Source organism: Equus caballus, chromosome 2 (genome assembly GCF_041296265.1).
Source record: "Equus caballus isolate H_3958 breed thoroughbred chromosome 2, TB-T2T, whole genome shotgun sequence".
NCBI lineage: Eukaryota > Metazoa > Chordata > Mammalia > Perissodactyla > Equidae > Equus > Equus caballus.
Genome location: NC_091685.1, coordinates 106,944,519 through 106,966,089, shown reverse-complemented (window position 1 = coordinate 106,966,089; position 21,571 = coordinate 106,944,519). Strand labels below are relative to the sequence as shown.

Below are 21,571 nucleotides of genomic sequence, written 5' to 3'. Positions count from 1 at the left end.
TGCCATGTCCGCAGCTGGGATCTGAACTGGCAAACCCCGGGCCGCCAAAGCAGAACGTGCGAACTTAACAGCTATGCCACCAGGATGGCCCCTCTCTCTCTCTCGTTGGCAGACAAAACAGTTATTATTGGCATTTTGTGCCTTAGAGCATGCAAGAGATTCAGCCCATCTCTGCACTGCTGCAGTACCCCCGTGTCCACTCATCTCATCGACTCAGATGGCCACCTCAAGCAAGCACACGGGGATATCTGCTTGTTGATACCTACCTTCCGAACCTGAAAGGGAGTTCTTCTGATGGGCACTAACATGTCCTACTCTAATGAACTCCTCTAATTTCCATAGGGCTTTGCCCCATATGGGCATCCCTTTAATAGGCCAGGTTTCCATTAACCTTCTGCCTGACCATACGGCCAGGCCATTGGCCACTGCCCATGAGTCAGTAAAAAACTCAAACATAGGATCTGTTTATCACAGTTCAATTCTTCCATCACTGCTAGGGAAACAGCATGTAGCTCAGCCTATGGAGCTGACTTATTTTTACCTCCTTCAATCAAAGTGGTGGACTTCCAAAGACAATGTCTATTCACTGTGGAACTGCTGTCCATAAACCAAGGAGCTCTTTGTGGGCAGTGGAGAGCTGTTTACAGGGCACTGTGCAAGTGACAATAGAATCCAACAGCTCCTCACACAGTTCCAGAATCAGTCCTAGGGGAAAAGAGTCTCCCTGCTCATGAGTATCTCCTCCTTACATTCCCCAGGCAGCATGATCATATATAAGCCATTTCCATTTTAACATATATATGGAACTCTCCTGGGCACCGCCATCCCCATTAGGGCATTTCTCCAACATCACCCTAGACATTATGGGTATTTCAGGTTTTAAGATCATTTTATGTGCTTCAATCATCGAGGTAGCTTCAATCAATGTTCGACAGCAAAGCAGTAAATGCCCCTCAAATAGAAATTCTCTAATTCAAAGTCCGTAGTCATCACTGGGAGGCATTCACAGGTTTTTGCCATAAGCCCCAGTCTAGGGTCCACATAGGGTTATTGCACAGAGAATTTGTCCTTACCAGCACTCCAGCTTCTATTCCACACTGCGTGGGCTTGGGCACTGGTACATTCGGACAATGAAATATTATTCAATGCTAAAAAGAAGTGAGCTATTAAGCCATGAAAAAACATGGAGGAAATGCATATCACTAAGAGAAGCCAATCTGAGAAGGCTGTATGACTCCAACTACACGTCATTCTGGAAAAGGCAAAACTAGGGAGACAATAAAAAGATTATTGGTTGCTAGAGGGTGGAGGGGGAAATGAATAGAAAGAGCACAGAGGGTTTTTAGGACAGTGAAAATACTTTGTATGATACTATAATGATAGATACATGTCATTATGCATTTGCCAAAACCCATAAAATATACGCTTAGAGTGAACTCTAAGGTAAACTACGGACTTTGGATTATTATAATGGGTCAATATACTTCATCCTTGTTAAAAACGTACCATTCTGGTGACTGATGTTGATAATGGGGAAGTTATGCATGCGAGGGGGTAGGGGAGTAGATGGGAAATCTCTGTACCTTTCACTTAATTTTGCTGTGAACCTACAACTGCTCTAGAAAAACTGTCTTTTTAAAAAAGTCAACATAGTACCTGATATTAATGGAATAAAGGATAAATACTTCCCCAAAAGACCTACAAACAACAACAGTAAATTATAGGTACTTTTGAAAAGTCAAAAGCAAAAGCAAGTCTAATCGGAAGAGTGGATTCTGGAACCAACTGCCCAGCCATTATAACATACAACCTTTAAGAAACAATTTCAGAAATGAAGGGGAAAAGTTGACTTTTCTCTGAACAGAGGGGTTTTTTTTTTACAGCTTGTAGGTAGACAATCTTAAGTAAACTTGATATATCCATTAATATAGAAGAAAAGAGTGTTCGATTTAGAAACAGAAGATCTAAGTTTGTGGAGTAGTTCAATTTTCTCACGGGCAAAGATGAATCATCCCACCTTTATAGGGCTGTCTTTTGATCAACGCATATCATAACACGCATGACGTCTCTTAAATATAAGTTGTTATACAAATGACATTATTATACCTAAGGAGAATTTACCACACTAAAGAATGGAGTTCATTTTCTTCAAGCACTGTACACATTCATTACAGTTATGAAAAACCATTAAGCATAGAGGCCTAAAGTGTTTTTACGCCAGGTGATGACATTTTTCCTGTGCTGTTCTGTCAAGTTTAAACATTTCTAATTTTAAAATCATTTTAAAACCCTTTACAGAATTGAAAGTAGTTTTTCAGACCATGAAGTGACTAACGCAACAGTTGTAAACGTGTCGCACTTCAGGCTAGCTCTTTCATGCGTCGGCCGGCCGAGGGTCTTCAAGAACTGGACCGCCAGCGCTTCCGCCCCAAGCTGCAGGCGGCCAGAGCACTTCCGGCCCTCCGCCCTGAGGCCTGGAAACCTGGGCGAGCAGCGCAGAGCCTGCCACGCATGCGCGCCCCGGCGCAGCCTCTCCGGAGCGACCGTCTCATTACGTCATCGCCTGCGTTGCTTGGACGGCAACCGGCGCGAGTTTTTCAAAATGAGGGCGCGGAGGCGCCGCCTAGGCCTCGGAAGGTGCCCGGGAGGCCTTTCTGTGGCTGCGCCGTCGTCGCCAGGAGCGGCGGCCTAGAGAGCCGAGCCTGATGGGCGCCAAGAACGGCTGGCTGCTCGGAGCGCTGCCTCGAAGGGACTGCGTGAAAGGAGCTCATCCGGGGAGCACAGGCCGGGGCCTGGAAATATGGCGACCTGCATCGGGGAGAAGATCGAGGTGAAAGACTAGGCCGTCCTCAGCCGGGCGGGTGGGAGTGGCGGCACTCGAGACCACTGCGGGAAGGGGACTGGGCGAAGCTAACGGCTGCGGTGCGGGCGCCGAGGTGCTTTGGAAGGGTCCCAACTGCCAGGGGCCCGGCTGTTTGGGGGCGGAGCGGCCCGCCCCTCAAACATGCGGGGGCGGTGGCACAGGTGGGTCTCTCGCGTCCCCGCCCTGCTGTTCCTAGACGCTGCGGCTTCGTGTCAGCGATCCCGCCGGAGCTGCCGCGCTAGAGCGGGGCGACGCTGCCTCCCCCTTCTCCGAGGGCATGGCGGTTACCTCCGGCGGCAGCTGCGGCGGGATTCTCACCAGGCCCTCGGCTCCCTGGGGTTGGCTGGCGGTGGGAGGAGGGTCATGAGGCTGCATTGAGGGTGAGGAAGCAGATCGGCAGGGTGCTCAATCTGGAACCCAGCCTGGCCGCTCAGGGAGCCCGCAAGGCATCAACATGCTTTCCACCCTAGACCTCTGCTGTATCGAGGTGTAATACCTGCTTGAATTTTGAATTCAAATTCCCTTTCCGATCTATTTTATCTTCTTTTTCCAGTTCCTCCTCATTTTTCTTCTCTCTACTTCTATGAGTCATCACACATATTCTTTAATTTTAACTTTTAAGGATTTTAAAGTTGGAAATCTGCTTGGTAAAGGATCATTTGCTGGTGTCTACAGAGCTGAGTCCATTCACACTGGTTTAGAAGTTGCAATCAAAATGGTAAGAATATATTAATCAGCTTCTCACCTCTGCTTTGCAAGTAACTATAGAGGTGACTTGAGACCTCAGAAACTCCTTACGTACCAGCGTTTTATTTGATTATTAGGGTGTAAAGAACCCAGTGCTTAGGCAGACGACAATAGTGCCACGTCCAGCAATTGAACCTAAGGCTATCTTAAATAAGTGTCTTATCTTCATTAATGTTCAGTAGACCTGGTATTTGTTCTTCTTATGCATACATGGAGTAATTAGTAGAAATCAAAGAACAATTTGAGTACGCTTTTGCATAGGTCTGTATTACACTGTAACAGTCTAAAATATTATTCTTGATTGTTAGAGGTGAGTCTAATAGTAACATAAGGAAAGGAGCTCATCCGGGGATTAACAATCGCTCATCTAAACCAATAGGGAGAGGGAAGGGAAGTTTTGTTTTAAAGCTTGGCTAAATTTTTGTTCTTGTTATCGGTATGATAGTTGTGCTATTAAGTTTTTTAAGTTGGGAGAGGGTATTAGAATGCATTGGGCAAACATACTGAAAGCTCACTCTGCCAAGTACTCTGCTAGGTGTATGGGGAAAATAGACAACAAAGTAAATTGATCTCATAAGGAAATAAGTAACAGGACTTCAGAATATTTTAAAGTATACATTCTCTTTTCAAAGTTATTTTTGAAAACTTCACATTTGCAAATTTATCATCATTTAAATCTCTCATGGTATTTTTAGATAGATAAGAAAGCCATGTACAAAGCTGGAATGGTACAGAGAGTCCAAAATGAGGTGAAAATACATTGCCAATTGAAGCATCCTTCTATCTTGGAGGTAAGATACAAATTTTATAGAAGTGGCCAAGGACATTGAATTTTTGTATGTTATAATTTATTATGCCCTTTTACATTTCAGTTGTATAACTATTTTGAAGATAACAATTATGTGTACCTAGTATTAGAAATGTGCCATAATGGAGAAATGAACAGGTATCTAAAGAACAGAATGAAACCATTCTCAGAAAATGAAGGTAGGCAGCTGCTTTTCTTGTTTTTTTTTCCTGTACCTATAAATTTTACTCTTTGAAGTGTAGTTTTGAAGAATGTGCTACTTTGTAATATTTAGTGAAACTGTTTCAGTTATTACTTTGAGCTAGAAAAGGAGACTTTTTTCCCCTCAAAATTATAAAAGCCGTTAGTTCCTATAAATAATTCAAGCATTACAGAAGTAAAAGCAGAAATTTGTTATCCATCTGTCCCCCAAACCACATTTTAAATTAAGTCATTGGTAGCAATTTAGTATGTATCCCTTCAGATCTAGAGATGAGCTTTTTAGAATGCTATTGATGACTATAAAGTAGTTTCTAAGTGAATCACAAACAACTGTTGAAACCATTTATTATAGAAAATGTCAAACATAGAGAGAGTAGTGTAATGAGCCCTCATCAACTTACCAGTCAGCTTCCAAAAGCTATCAACTCGTGATCAAATTGCTTCATCTGTAGAAAAATGGGCAGGGGATGTAAGCAGACTGTTCACAGAAGAGAAGTACAAATGGCCACTAAACCTGGAAAGATGCTCAAATTCGATAGGAATCATAAGAGTGCCAGCTAAAATAATGAGTACCATTTTTTTACTCGTTGGATTAAGACTACCTAATGTTAACAAGGATGTGCATGAAAATATAGCCTTTTGAAGGACAATTTGGCATGATATTAAAATACTAAATTTTATTCTTCAGTTCAGTGATTCTACTTCCTGAATTTAACATAAGGAAGCACCACATACGTATGCACAAGAAAACAAGCATGTACAACAATGTTTATTGCTATATTTTTTGTAATCTTGAAATATCAGAAGTGACCCAAATGTTCATCAACAGCAATTAAATAAAGTGGGGATTTATGTGTACTGACATAGAAATATCTCCAAGAAACGTGAATTGGGGAAAAAGTAATGAAACTATATATTTTTATACCATTTTTATATTTTAAAAGCATTTGTTACAATGTATTTCTGTAGATTTAAATGTATGTAGGCACACAGAAGAAAAGTATAAAAGAATATGTACACAATGTTAATGATTACTTTTTGGGAGAGTTTGGGAGGACATCAGAGGAGCTTTAGCTTGCTTTTTTTTTTACAATTAGAATGTATTTATGAATTGTTGTGCAGTTATAAGTATTTTCTCTTAATTGCTATGGACTTCTGGTTACCATAGTTACTCTAGTCTCTTTCGATTGCTAATAAGATTAAGCTTCCCATAACTATATAGAAAATCATCAGTTAGAAAGGATAAAGATTAAAAGGAGTGCCTAGTTGTCTTAACAGGAATTAAAGAATATGAAATTATCAGAGTAGTATTTTGATTGGCAAAACTAAGCTGCAAGCCAGTATTATGTAATACTCTGGCATGTGTACTTGGGTTTCTAAATACTGAATTTTGAGATTCTAAATACTGAATCTTCCAGATTTTCTAAATTGTTTTATTTTTTACATTCTAACAGCTCGACACTTCATGCACCAGATCATCACAGGAATGTTATATCTCCATTCTCATGGTATATTACACCGGGACCTCACGCTTTCTAACCTCTTACTTACGCGTAATATGAACATCAAGATTGCCGATTTTGGGCTGGCAACTCAATTGAAAATGCCACATGAAAAACACTATACTTTATGTGGAACTCCTAATTACATTTCACCAGAGATTGCAACTCGAAGTGCACATGGTCTTGAATCTGATGTTTGGTCCTTGGGCTGTATGTTTTATACGTTGCTTACTGGGAGACCACCTTTTGACACGGACACAGTTAAGAACACCTTAAATAAAGTAGTATTGGCAGATTACAAAATGCCAACTTTTTTGTCAAGAGAGGCCAAGGACCTTATTCACCACTTACTTCGTAGAAACCCAGCAGATCGTTTAAGTCTGTCTTCAGTGTTAGAGCATCCTTTTATGTCCCGGAATTCTTCAACAAAAAGTAAAGATTTAGGAACTGTGGAAGACTCAATTGATAGTGGACATGCCACCATTTCTACTGCTGTTACGGCTTCTTCCAGTACCAGTATGAGTGGTAGTTTATTTGACAGAAGAAGGCTTTTGATTGGTCAGCCACTCCCAAATAAAATGACTATTTTTCCAAAGAGTAAAATTGCAAATGATTTTTCTTCTTCAGGAGATGGAAGCAGTTTTTATACTCAGTGGGGAAATCAAGAACAAGAAATCAGTAATAGTGGAAGGGGAAGAGTAATCCAAGATGCAGAAGAAAGGCCACATTCCCGCTACCTTCGTAGAGCCCATTCCTCTGATAGATCTGGCACTTCTAACACTCAGTCTCCAGGAAAAACGTATACAATGGAACGATGTCACTCAGCAGAAGTGCTTTCAAAATCCAAAAGATCAGGAGTAGATGAAAATGAAGAACGATACTCACCCACAAACAGCAATGTCAATATTTTTCACTTCTTTAAAGAAAAGGCATCCAATTGTTCTGGATCTTTTGAAAGACCTGATAATGATCAAGCACTGTAAGAATACTATCAAAATCATTTTATTTTTTGATAAACATAGTAGCTCAAACATGAAGCTGCATCTAACTAAGGGGGATTACCGTGTCTCTAATGTCGTCAGATGTTCTGGGGTACTTCTTAACTATGGTTTTTATTATTAGGAAGAGAATCAGAATGATGATTTTGAATTGTAGTTAAGAATCTCTTTGCAAGTGAGTGTATGTGCTCATGATTATGTTTGTAATATGTGTTTAATACTTGGGAACTTTTTGTTTCATTTTTTAATTTTATATGAAGCAAATCTCCAGTGCAAAGTATCATATGTTAAACGTGTCTTGCAGGCTAGTTTTTTAGTTACTGTAAGTGTTTATTTTTTTATTTTTCTGATCTTTGATTTTTATGCTTAAATTGCAAGAGGGCAGTAGCCATGTTAGAAACATTGTCACACTACCATGGGCATTTTAGCATGGGAGTTTAGCTTCTTAGACACAATTTAGTTATGGAAATATTTGTTTCTACAGTTATTCTACAATTTCAGGTATTCAAATCAGAAGATATCTCCCTTTTTAAGTATTTGTATCTGAAAAGTTATTACCTGATAATTTTTTATTAGTTTATGAGATTTTTGTTCTTTGTTTAGTTCCAATCGTCTTTGTCCAGGAAAAACTCCTTTTCCATTTCCAGACCAGATATCTCAAACTGAAATGGTGCAACAGTGGTTTGGGAATCTGCAAGTAAAAGGTGAGTTTTTAATGGAGCATTTAATAAAAAATTAATGACTTAGACACTTAAGCATTGCAGTTTCTATTTGGGTTTTCTTAAGAAAATACATTTTCAATAAACTATATTACAGTAATAGTAATAATAACTGCTAACACATTTGAGTATTTAAAATATCTGCCACTGTCCTTAATGCTTCACATGTATTAACAACTCATTAGATTCTCACAGCAAACGTATGAGGAAGATACTCTTATTAGCCCTGTCTTACAGATGAGAAAATTGTGGTGCACAGAGCTTAATTTGCCAAGCTACCCTGCCAGTAAGTAAAGGAGCCAGGATTCCCCTCCAAGCAGTCTGCCTCAGAGACTACTCTTAACCCCTCTGCTCTTGCAGCCTCTCTGTAATAAGCACCTACTGTCAGTGCCTATAAAATAATTAAAAGATGATTGACCTTGGGGCTGGCCCCGTGGCCGAGTGGTTAAGTTCATGCGCTCCGCTGCAGGCGGCCCGGTGTTTCGTCAGTTCGAATCCTGGGTGCGGACATGGCACTGCTCATCAAGCCACGCTGAGGCAGCGTCCCACATACCACAACTAGAAGGACCCGCAATGAGGAATATACAACTATGTACCGAGGGGCTTTGGGGAGAAAAAGGAAAAAACAAAAAAAAAACTTAAAAAAAATGAAAAAAACGAAAAAGATGATTGACCTTATTTTTAAGTAGAAGCTGATGTTGACATCATGGTTTACCCTTGGGACCTCATATATACTAAAGTATACAGATACTAAAACCTAAACGTTTTTAAACAGCTGTCACCCAAGTCATTATTTTTAGATATAGAGTTTGAAAGTCGAACATTTCTTATTAATGAACATGACAGATTCATAGAAATGGGTTGGAAAAATAAGGATGGAAAAAGAATAAAAAGGAGACATACGGAGAGGAGGAGATCATTTTGTGCCTAAGTATTGTGTTACCTCAGACAAAGAGTGCGTCGTATGGCTGTAATTTAAGCAGAGAGTTGTTATGTCACCGCAAGAGTCTATTCTTTTTTTATATATGTTATTTTCAACATCCCAAAAGAATTAATCTTTTCATTTGTGCTTGCTGAAGATGATAATAGAAGTCTATGTTTTTTAAACTATAATACTGTCATGTACTTAATCTTGCACTTAACCTTCTATTGTGTTTATAAATACTTTTATTTGGTAACATAGACATGTCTGAGATGGAAAAATAGCCTTATTTATAATAATCTAGTAGTACTGTTGCAATTTTAAGGTCTATTATTTGGTCCAAAATATTTTCTGTCAAAATAGGAGTAGGGGGAAAAACACTAAAAAGTCATTTAAGGAAAAAATTACAATACTAATTTTTAGAGTTTAGCATTTGAAAAATTGCTTTACAGAGTTTTATATAGTCTAATCACTGTAAAGGCCTTACAAAAATAATGTTACCATGTGAATTCTAAAAGTATAATTGGGTAAAGTTCAATAAGAACTTTTAAAAATTGAGGGTGCAAATACATTTGTAGTATTAAATACTAAAATATTAAAGCTATTTCATATATTATAGTATTTTTTGCTTTTAGTTGCATATTTGGTAAGTAGAGATGGAATAGACAGTCCTTAGCTTAAAAAGAGTAAATTTATATGTTTTCTAGAATGATTAGCTGAGAACTCCCAAATCTGTATTTGTTGGAGTGTTGGCAGTTAATTGTTTTAGAATTGGTAGGTGACCCTAGGTGACTAGTTTTTGCCTTGATTGAAAAACTAGTTACTATCTTTTCTTTCTTAATCTTCAGAATACTAAAGATATTTCTTTGCAGTCTGGCTTAAAATGTTTTTTTAAATTCACTCTTTTATTAATCATATCTTAAACTGCTTAGTGTTAGAAAACTTATGAGCCGTTTTTTTTTACTAGATTTCTTTTGTTCCTAAAAAAAAAAAAGTGCTATTAGAATAATACCAGCATGACACTGTTTTGTGTAGACTTGACTTCGTAATTATTCGCTAGATTGCTTTATTCTGTCTATATTGTAGCTCATTTAAGAGGGACCACTGAGCACCACAGCTTTAGCCCAAACAGAGATTTCCAGGGCCATCCAGATTTGCAGGATACGTCAAGAAATGTCTGGACTGATAAAAGAGCCAAAAAGAGCCCTCATGTTTCTGATAATGCACATTCTGCAAAACAGCTGAATACCATGAAATATGTGACTGAGATAATTTAACAAGAATCTGTTTTTGGCCTAGATCCTCTTTCTGAACAAAGCAAGACTAGGGATATGGAGCCACCAGTGGGTTATCAGAAACATACGTTACGAAGCATTACGTCTCCTTTGACTGCTTACAGGTTAAAACCAATCAGACAGAAAACCAAAAAGGCTGTGGTATGTGTATTATTTTTCTAAATTACTATATGGTATGTTCCTTGAGTACCTGATTTCTGCTATCAAACATGATGTTTTTTTAGTTCCTTAATATGTCCCTGTACTTCTGATATGTATGTGATAGACTCATTTAAAAGAAAAGAGACAGGGTATTTATGGAAAAGTACCTCTTGTTTCCTTCTGGCTACTTTAAGAATGGTGAATTGATACTGACAAGTTTTGAATTTTAAGTTATTGATAATGAAAAACATTGAAAAATAATACTGGCTAAATACTGTGTTAAATATTATTTTATTCACAATTCCTGTCACTAAATTTTGTTTTTATTGTTTCTACATTTAATCCAGTCTCAAATCAAAAAGGTAAAATAGGAAATAGAACTTTTTTTTAACATCTGAAGCTATTTAAAGAAAAGGAATATACACAAAATGAAGTTTAGAGTTTTAAAAAAATGTGTGTGAATTGGGAATGCTGATTTTATTTTTTAATTCCATGTTCCTCCTGTTTGTCCTTGTTTTCCATTTCACCCAGTCTTGCCTTTGTTTGGCTTGCTATTGTCTTGTCAAAGTCCGTGTTCTCCACCCTACCTTCTGCTTTTATTCTACTCACTGGTTATCATTTCACGTTTCATTATATCTTCTTACCTTTGCTCCTTATGTTTCACAGTTGTGCTCAAATACACCTCTGGTCTAGACTGTTGCTGTGAAGCACCTCGGTTTTGACTTTAATTTTTGTTTCAGCCATGGTTAAGTACTTTTAAGTATTATATATGTCAGAGCTATTTAGTAAACAAGAGAATTGTTAGTGATTTTAGTTTTGTCTTTCAGGTGAGCATACTTGATTCAGAGGAGGTATGTGTGGAGCTTCTAAAGGAGTTTACATCTCAAGAATATGTGAAAGAAGTTCTTCAAATATCTAGTGATGGAAATATGGTAATGTGGATTTACTTTATTATTTTGCAAATTCTGATCATCGCTTAAGCATTTAGCATTCCAATTCATTCTATAAGGGTATCTTTAAAGTTTTTAAAAATCAGTTTTCCTGATATGATAGTGTCTCTGGAATTCAGAAACTGAAATAGAATACTATACATATTTAAATAAATTTGTGTGGTTTTTAAAATAATTATAACTAGTTACAAAATCTAAATTTTAAGCTCTAGTTTAAAAAGCAAAAAAAGTACTTTTAGAGAGTATTTGGCATTTTCAATGAAATAGTATTTAATATTACATATGAGCTCTTTTCATTATGTTAGTAACAAAATATCGTGCTCTAACTTTATGGCATATAATTAGAATTCTTAACAATTTGTTTGGCAGATCACTATTTATTATCCAAATGATGGGAGAGGTTTTCCTCTTGCTGAGAGACCACCCTCTCCTACTGACAACATCAGTAGGTACAGCTTTGACAGTTTACCAGGTAAGTAAGCTTACCAGGGAATACATTTAGAAAGTGGATTGATGTATACAGAAAGTCTATATACTTGGATATCATAGGTTGTAAATATCTTGGCTTCAGTCAGGCCGCAGGTCACGTTCTCATACTTTATTTCTGGTGATACCTTACCAATCCAGTGTTTCTTCATAGTCTGTGTTTTAATTGTATTGTATTCTATTTATTTAAGTAAAAACTAACTCTGGAATGTTAGTCATATATCACACGAATATAATTTGTACACTTGTTTAGTTACTAATTTGTCTAGAACCGTGTTAAAAATTCAACATAAAGTATCCAGTTTTTGACTTTTGAAATTATTACCATGCTACATAAACAATCATTTATAGTCGTGGTTAACCATATTTGACTCCCAGTGCAGCTTCTGGATATTATGGACTGGGGAATTAAATACTAAATAGTAAGACTTCACCAAGGTGACTTTTAGAAACCATCAAGAAAACCTATCTCATCTAATCCTGTTAGGAAAAAACTGGGTAGACAAGACTATTTAAATACTGTAAGTGACCCTAGTTATAGGGAACTGCAAAAACTTACTTTTGTATATAGGGACTGTAAAACTGTTCTTCACTAACATAAACAGAACTTTCTTTCCCTGAAAGGCATTTGGTTCTGATATCTCAGGTAGAAATCTTTTCATTTCATTTGTTAAAACTTTCCTGGAATCGTTACCTTACTTATAATGAGTCAGTGATTCAAAGAAAGAGATTTTAAAAATAATCGTGATACAAGTCATTGGATTTTGTTATATGCTTCTTCGGAATTTTATTATCCTATCTTTAGTTTTCATTAAAATAATAGACTTGTATCTCTAAAATATTTTTATTTTAGTACTGAGATTACTAACCTATCAACTTGAGCTTTTGAGAAAGAATAGAAATAAATATTAAACTTTTATGGAATTTATATATCAAGTCAACGCTTTATTCCCTAATACTAGCTTGTGTTTTTTCTTCCCCTAGAAAAGTACTGGCGAAAATATCAATATGCTTCCAGATTTGTACAGCTTGTAAGATCTAAATCTCCCAAAATCACTTATTTTACAAGATATGCTAAATGTGTTTTGATGGAGAATTCTCCTGGTGCTGATTTTGAGGTTTGGTTTTATGATGGTAAGTACCATTTAAAAACAGTAATTTTTTTCCCTGTAGTTCATAATTTAGTAGTTGTGGGTTGTTTTTTTTAATTTCCAACACAGCAGCTTTTTAAGATATTCAGTCATGTACTGCATGACATCGTGTTGGTCAGTGATAGACCACATGTACAACAGTGGTCCCATAAGATTAGTACCATGTAGTGTAGGTGTGTAATTGGTTATACCATCTAGGTTTGTGTAAATACACTGTTGATGTTCACACAATGACGAAATTGGTTAATGATGTATTTCTCGGAATGTATCCCTGCTGTTAAGCAACACATGACTGTATATACGTTGTGTGTGTGTGTGTGTATCTGTATAAATAAATTATGTAGTGCAGTATACTGTATGTCAAATCATGTTAACCAAAATTTATTTATATATGCTTTCTTGTTTATCCTCTAATATGTATGTTAGTCCTCTTTCTCTTTTTGGCTCAAATTTAAAAACATCCGGATTGATAGTATAAAAATCATGTGAAATAAACAATATTCTATTTCTTATTAGAAACTTAAATGGACATATACCAAATTATAAGAATTATAAATGTGGCAAAAGGATAGGTTGAACCAGAGAATCTTATTTTCTATATTTATTCCATAAAGATAATTTACTTTTTAACCTGTAAAGCTCCCTCCTTTAAGGGACACATAGCACATACACTCACATAGTACACCTATAGTTATAGCTGTCCTTCAGTTGTGTTTTATAAGAGAGCAGTGATTTTTTAAAATATCGTAAAAGTATTAGACTCAAGCCAGATATATGCAGGAAAGAAAAATGGATGGCCTTTGTGTTTTGAATACTTTGAGAGCCTCATTTTATTAATGGTCAACAACTGAAGATAAATGATACCTTAATCCTAGGAGCCATTATGTACTGGTATGATATTGAAGATAAATCTAGGAATATTTAAAGAAATGATAAAAGAATAGTTTTCTTCTTATTTTTTAAGGAGCAAAGATACACAAAACAGAAGATTTAATTCATGTTATTGAAAAGACTGGGAAATCTTACACCTTAAAAGGTGAAAGTGAAGTTAATAGCTTGAAAGAGGAACTAAAAATTTATATGGACCATGCTAATGAGGTACGTAGCTCCTTGTAGTAGGTTTTTCGTACCAGTTAATAATGATTACAAATGACATAGGTGAAACAATGACGGAAAGCACTCTTCTTTTGAAATAGGGTCATCGTATTTGTTTAGCACTAGAATCCATAATTTCAGAAGAGGAAAACAAAAGTGGAGGTGCTCCCTTTTTCCCAATAATCATAGGAAGGTAAATGTTTGAAAAATTTTTAAATATGGCTGAAATGTATGGGAAATGTTACAAAAACAGTTTGATGTTTACATTATGAACATTCTTTAGTTTTCTATAAATTGAAAGCTTTAAGGGAACATATTTGGACATTTCTATCTCCTTCAGAAAACCTGGTAATACTAGTTCACCTAAGGCCTTATCACCTACTCCTTCTGTGGATCCAAACTACCCAATGAGAGAGAGACCATCTTTGAATAGAATGATCATAAATAGTGCTGCTTCTTCGAAACAGGCGCCGATACTTAGTCCTTCTGTAAGTAAATATATGCCATTTCTCTACTTTAAACTCTTCAGTGATTGCCTGATGCCCTTGATATAAAATTAAAACTCCTGCGGCCAGCCCCGTTGCCGAGTGGTTAAGTTCGCATGCTCCACTTCAGTGGCCCAGAGTTTCGCTGGCTCGGATCCTGGGCGCGGACATGGCACTGCTCATTAGGCCATGCTGAGTCAGTGTCCCACATGCCACACCTAGAAGGTCCCACAACCAAAATATACAGCTATGTACTGGGGGAACTTGGGGAGTAAAAAAGCAGGAAAAAAAAAAAGATTGGCAACAGTTGTTAGCTCAGGTGCCTATCTTAAAAAAAAAAGCTCCTTACTGTGGCCTTACTATCACCTACCTACTTTTTCAGCCTCATCCTGAGCTACTTTACCCCACGCTTTGTGCTTGAGCCTCAGAAGCCATCTTTTAGTTCTTAATCTCAGGGCCTTTTCACATGCTCTTCACTTGACCTGGAACTCTTCTCCAACTCCTTAATGGCTAATTCTTTCTCATCCTTCTTGTGTCAGTTTAAATGCTACTTCAGTGAGGACTAACCTAATCCCTCTAGGAGAAAGCTAACTCTATTAATATATATTTTGTTTTATTTTTTCTAGTAAAATATCAACTGCCTTAATATTCATGATAGGCTCATGGTTAAATACACTTATTATATTTTTACTCAGTGAACTGTGCTGCTAATAAAGACTATATAGCAATGTAGAAAAATGCAGCATTAAAGAGATAGATCTGTTTGTGTGTAGTACGTTTACCTGTGTACCTGCACACACATACATACATATGTAATTGCAGCTATGAAAAATTATACCTTGGGGGGAGAAAAGATAAAAGAAATTTACCAAATGAAAATAGCAGTTGTATGACTTTTTTTCTGTTCTGTATTTTTCTGGTTTTCCATAATGTGGTTATATATTTTTTAATTAATACTTTAAAACTGAACTTTAATGCTTATGTGGTTATATTTTAATTTTGTTTTTAAAATATTACTTTACACTAATGAAAATCCAGTCATTTTCTGCTTTTGCTGAAGCTGGCTTATGAAAATGCTGAGGAATAGCGTCTCCCTGTCTTTTCTGTTTGTAGACGGTTACAGGTGAAGGACTTGGCGCCACAGCTCTGGCCTCCGGAACAAGCATCTCTCCTAGTGGTGTGAACGATTGTCTTCCTAAATCAGCACAACTTTTGAAGTCTGTTTTTGTGAAAAATGTTGGTTGGGCTACACAGGTGAGAAGGTTTTTAGGAAGGTGAATTTTCTCTGTATGAGTTTCTTTAGTTTCCACAATGATTAAAGAATTACCAAAAAATAGAAATTATTTTAAAAATTTCTCTTTGCAAGTAAGTTTTTATACCCTTTTATATATTGATTCTATCACTAAAAATTTTAACTTTTTTTTTTTTAAGATTGGCACCAGAGCTAACATCTGTTGCCACTCTTCTTTTTTGTTTCCCTTCTCCCCAAAGTCCCCCAGTACATAGTTGTATATTCTAGTTGTAGGTTCTTCTGGTTGTGCTGTGTGGGATGCCGCCTCAGCATGGCTTGATGAGTGGTGTCATGCCTGCACCCGGGATCCGAACTGGCAAAACTCTGGGCCGCCAAAGTGCAGCACGCAAACTTAACCACTCAGCCACTGGGCCAGCCCCTGCATTTTTTATTTGTATACAGTTGGACAACTCTGGATCTTGTTGATGACAGATTGCCTGCTAGGGCCTGCATGACCTATTTTTGCCAGTTATTTTTACAGTAGAGGTCATGATAATCGCTTATTGTTAGGAATTAAGAATGATGTCTAGGGCATTTTAAGTTTTACAGACTATTTGTAATCTATATTTCTAGAGTAACTTTCATTTGGCAGAAAAGGATTTTTGCACTTAAAAGTTAAGTCCACATTTAGTTTCAAACTTACAGAATTTTATGTAGGTATGAACCTGTCTGAAAGCTTGAAGCTTAGTCTTTTGAGCATAGCACATGTAATTTCAAATTAACAGTGAAGTAAAATGCAACCTAGACCTTTATGGGGATAGGAAATAAAGGGAAGGGAGTTCAACATTTGTTGAGTACTTTCTGTGTGGTACCATGATTTTCATATACGTTGTCTCATTATTCCCCAAAATAAAACCTGGTAAAGTTGATGTTATCTTCTTTTATAGATAGTAAAATTATGGCTTATGATGGTTGGTTGACTTGCACAGTCCTACTCATTATTTGGCAGCATCTGGTTATAAACCCAGGTCTACTTGATTCCAATGTCCACATCTTCTTCGCACTCTATTTGGAGTGGCACATTGTAAAAAGTATCAGTGCCTAAGGAACAAATTTCAAAGACTAAGATGTAATGTTCTCAAGAAGATGAGAAAGTCTTGTGGTCTAAGGACAAAGAATAGAGGGAAATCCTAATTTAAGAAAGTGTTGGCTTTGGTTATTTCCTAAATGTCTTCTTGGTTAGAAATACTATGTGGAAAAAAACAAAAAACAAACTATTGAGTTACCCTAGTGGAAACGAATGGGAAATGAGATTCATTTAGAGTAATTTTAATATTATAAAGCCCTAGCTATTAAAGGAATAATCTAAAAAAGACATGAATATTCTCAATGCTCCTACCATCACAACCTCAAATTTGTAGTTAACCTGGGAAGATTGGTTTTTTCTAACTATGTGAAAAACCTGTTAAACATCAGTGCCTTTTAAGAACTTCAAATCCTCTCCCGTATAGTAATTTTGCATGCTTATTATTTTTCTAGTTAACTAGTGGAGCTGTGTGGGTTCAGTTTAATGATGGGTCCCAGTTGGTTGTCCAGGCAGGAGTGTCTTCTATCAGTTATACATCCCCAAATGGTCACACAACTAGGTAAGTTCTTAAAATAATGGTTGAGAATTCAATCCTTTGCTACAATTTTGTTTTCTCTGTGTGTTGAAATAAATGATTTAATAAAGTTATGTTATTTTCTTTAGATTAGAGCCTTCAATTTAATGAAGAATACAGATTTTCAGCTTGTTTTAAATTATAATGTCAATTCAAGTTTATCTAATTTTTTTTATTATTTAAATACATTTAGAAATTGGTCTATTTAAAAGGAAACAAATTGGGTATGCTTAATTTGATTTAGGTATCTACTCTAATGAATAATTTTGTATGATTTTCTGAAGTGCCTCTTGCCATTGAAGAATTACTGAAAAATATAATGTGCCTTTTGATACTCTCATATGAACCAAGTAATTAAGTTATGTTTTTGTCTTTTTTTCTTTTGCTTCTCTTAGGTATGGAGAAAATGAAAAATTACCAGAATACATCAAACAGAAATTACAGTGTCTTTCTTCCATCCTTTTGATGTTTTCTAATCCAACTCCTGGTTTTCACTGATGAAAGCTCCTTTTAGATATATAAGTTTAATAAATAACTTTTTTGTTGGCTTTCAAGTAAAGTGACTTTTTTTATTTACTATAACTTCCTCAGAAAGCCTTCTACAAAAGAGAATTTTAATTTATACTATAATGGATGTATTCTAATGAGGGAACAAAACAGAATGACACTTGAGTCACTTATAAAATGTAGTGGTCATAGATTAAAATAGGACACCTAACTTTACTCTTAGAACATATACCCCCAAACTTACTGTGTTCATATGTTTGTATTGAACAATCTTTTAAAAGCAAAAATATAAATGGTGTGTGGTATGTTTGTGCTTTTATTGTTTTCCTTACTTCTCAGACATGTTGAGAATCATGGACAAAATATGCTGGACTTTTTGAATTTTTGAACATGTAAATAATGTATATTTATGTTACAAGTAACATATGTAAACGTGTATATTTGTTTTATATTTATTTTTGTAGCACCAGTTTCTGAGGAAACATTTCTGCAAATGCATTTTATAAAAAAATAAATACAATGATAAGTCACTTTATCTTTTGATTTATTCAATTAAATACTTATTTTAAAATAAGTTACTAGTAAACTTGTTTTTAAATTTTGTTTCCTGTTTGTTTAGGAGGAGCCAATTAAATTTGAAAAGTTAATTTGGCAAATGGTAAATACATCATTTCTCTACCCCATCTAAAAATATCTGTATATTTTAGTGTTAAACATCTTAACACTGAAGAACTTAACAATGCAATTAATTAAGATGAAGAAAAAGAATATTTGATAGTGGGGCAGCCATTCCTAATGAAATACTCAAGGTAAAATAGGAATAGAATGAAACTACTTAAGTGTGATAAAGACTGTTTATTTAATGTTTCCTGCTGATTTTTAATCAGAGAAATATTGGAGCTAATTCCATTAACAGATAGGAATGCCCAGTGTCACAGTTATTCAGCGTTGTTTTGGAGGTTTTTGCCTAAGGCAGTGAGAAAAATAATTTGCAACATAAATTGCAAAGTTAATAAGAAAAACACAACTCAATAGAAAAATGGACAAGAGATATGAACAGATAATTCAAAAAAGGGGAAATCTATTTAGTGAATCAAAAGGAAATATGCTCAACTACATTTATAGTTGGAGAAATGGAAAAGTAAAACAAGAAAATCATTTCCCTTTATCAAAGAGATTGGTAAAAAATAATAAAGTAATAGTACTGAGATAAGCAGGGCATTCTCAGGTGTTGATTAGAATGTAAATGATAAAGTAATTTGGCAATATCTATTAGAATTAACACATTTGAATACATTAGTAATCCAACTTTGGGAAAGAAAATTATGTAAGCCCTTCTATTAGAGAAAAAAAATATAATCAGAAATGAGTTTCCCTTTGTAAATGGAAATAAAGGAATTCTGGGCTAAATTTTGGAGGCTAAGGACTCATACATTTTGCTTTGACAGAATTGAGCTACGTGTATTTTTTGTCTCTTTCAGTCTTAATGTGTCTTTATGTTTCAGGTATTTCTCTTAAACATTTTATATAGCTGAGTTTTTGGTTTTTTTTTTTTTAAAGAAGCAAGTTCTTGGTTTTTTGTTTTTTTTTAAAAGATTGGCACCTGAGCTAACAAGTGTTGCCAATCTTCTTTTTTTTTCTGCTTTTTCTCCCCAAATCCCCCTAGTACATAGCTGTATATTTTAGTTGTGAGTCCTTCTACTTATGGCATGTGCGATGCTGCCTCAGCATGGCTTGATGAGTGGTGGCATGTCCGTGCCCAGGATCCGAACCAGCAAAACCCTGGGCTGCTGAAGTGGAGCACGCGAACTTAACCATTCGGCCACGGGGCGCGCCCCTATAGCTGAGTTTTATTTTTTAATCCAGTCTAATAACCTGTGTAGTCCACTTCGTTTATTTATTGTCATTTCTGATATATTTTACTCTTTGTCATTACAGTTCTATTGCATTTATGTCTGCCAGTTTATTTTGTGTTTTGTATTTACTTTGCTTTTCTTTTTTTCCTTTCTTGCCTTCTTTCAGGTTGAGTTTCCTTCAATCTCTTATTCTCTCTGCTGATTTTCTTCCAGAGAGTGGTACGGTGGTAGTTTATCAGTAGTCAGTGTTTACATTATTATATTATGAAAATATTCTCAAATAAGCTATGTGCTACACAAGAATTACATTTCTTAAACAATTTAGGATTTTTCTGGAGTTATTTTGTTTGCTCAAACACATCAGGTAATCTATCTGTGTTTTTTTGTTGTTCCCTTTTTTCCTCCTTTTGGAGATCTCTCTCTTAAGCCCTCTGATCTTTTTCTGTCTGGGCCAGTTGCTGTGTAGTTTTCCAGTGTATCTGTTACATGGCTAATGGACGTTTGGGTTGTTTCCAGATTTTGGCTGTAAAAACCGTATTGCTGTGAACATTTTCTGGTGCACGTGCACACAAGCTTCTCAAGTTCTAGAAGTGAATTTCCTGGCTTGTATTTGGGTCTCTCAAACCTCAGTAGATAATGTCTGCTTTTTCACTTCCACCTGCAAAACATGAGAGTGAATACTGTTCCACATCCTCATGAGTGCTTGATGTGATCTGTTAAAATTTTGCCAATTTCACAAATGTAGAATAGTGTATCATTGTGGTTTTAATTTGTGTTTTCCTCATTACTAGAGAGGTTGAAATCTTACATGTTTATTGAATATTTGTCCTCTTGTGAAGTGCCTGTTGATGTCTTTTCCTTATTTTTTTTCTCTTGGGTTGTCTGTTTTTCTTAGTGATTTTTTTTTTTTTTTTGAGGAAGATTAGCCCCGAGCTAACATCTGCAGCCAATCCTCCTCTTTCTACTGAGGAAGACTGGCCCTGAGCTAACATCTGTGCCCATCTTCCTCTACTTTATATGTGGGACACGTGCTACAGCATGGCTCAACATGCAGTGTGTAGGTCTGCACCCGCGATCCAAACCAGCAAATCCCGGCCACCAAAGCAGAACGTGTGAACTTAACCACTGTGCCACCTGGCTGGCCCCTTTTTCTTAGTGATTTTTAAGAGTTCTAGATATGTATCCTTTGTCTATTGACGTATGACAAATATCTTCTCCCGTTCTAGGCTCCCACTCTCTTAGTAGTTCTTGATAAACAGAAATTCTCAACCTTAATATAGTCCGATTTCACAGCCTTCTTTTATGATTAGTCCTTTTTCGTTATTTAGTATTTCTTTACCTACACAAAAGGTTGTGAAGATATTCTAGATTACCTTCCAAAACATTGTTTGTTTTACCTTTCATCTGTATTTATAATGTGGAAAGTTTGATTTATATGTCTCCATCTGGAATTATTTATGAACGAGGATCGGGGATAAATTGAGGGTGGGTACCATTCTGAAAATAGAGGGATTAAGTGACACTAGATAGTGGATGCTGAATGCAGAGACACCCCCACCTTTATTCCTCAGTCGCCGCCTCCTTAGCTCCCAGAATGCAGGCAGCCACTGTGCGGTTCTTGGAGACTTCTGTCTGAAAAGTCTGTCTAGCCTACCAGGAAAGTTGGAGTTCCCCCAACAAATGTGCCACCCAGATCATTCTACAGGGAAATTAAAAGTGAACCAGCCCCATCCAATCAGCTTTTTAGTCCTTCATTTTAAAACCGTTTTGTTATGGAAAGTTCATACAAATGGGAATAGACTAGTAGAATGAACCCCACATGGATCCGCTGCCTGCCTTCAACAGTTATCAGCGTGCGGTAAATCTTGTTTTATTTATACCACTTTTTATTCTCTCCGAGCCAGATTATTGTGAAGCAAATCTCAGGCATCATATTACTGCAGCTATAAATAC

General features: G+C 36.2%; 1 protein-coding gene across 1 annotated transcript; it reads left to right on the top strand.

Annotated features, from left to right (window-relative positions):
- Positions 1-2,425: 2,425 nt before the first annotated feature.
- PLK4 (polo like kinase 4) lies at positions 2,426-18,292 on the top strand. Its single transcript, XM_014737985.3, has 16 exons — positions 2,426-2,830; positions 3,486-3,581; positions 4,306-4,401; positions 4,483-4,597; positions 6,074-7,100; positions 7,723-7,823; positions 10,060-10,196; positions 11,024-11,128; positions 11,516-11,618; positions 12,617-12,766; positions 13,748-13,881; positions 13,980-14,071; positions 14,219-14,366; positions 15,477-15,617; positions 17,134-17,240; positions 17,651-18,292. Exons 1-16 carry the CDS (start codon positions 2,801-2,803, stop codon positions 17,751-17,753), a joined length of 2,685 nt encoding a protein of 894 aa, XP_014593471.2. The 5' UTR covers positions 2,426-2,800; the 3' UTR covers positions 17,754-18,292.
- The last annotated feature ends 3,279 nt before the right edge of the window (positions 18,293-21,571 follow it).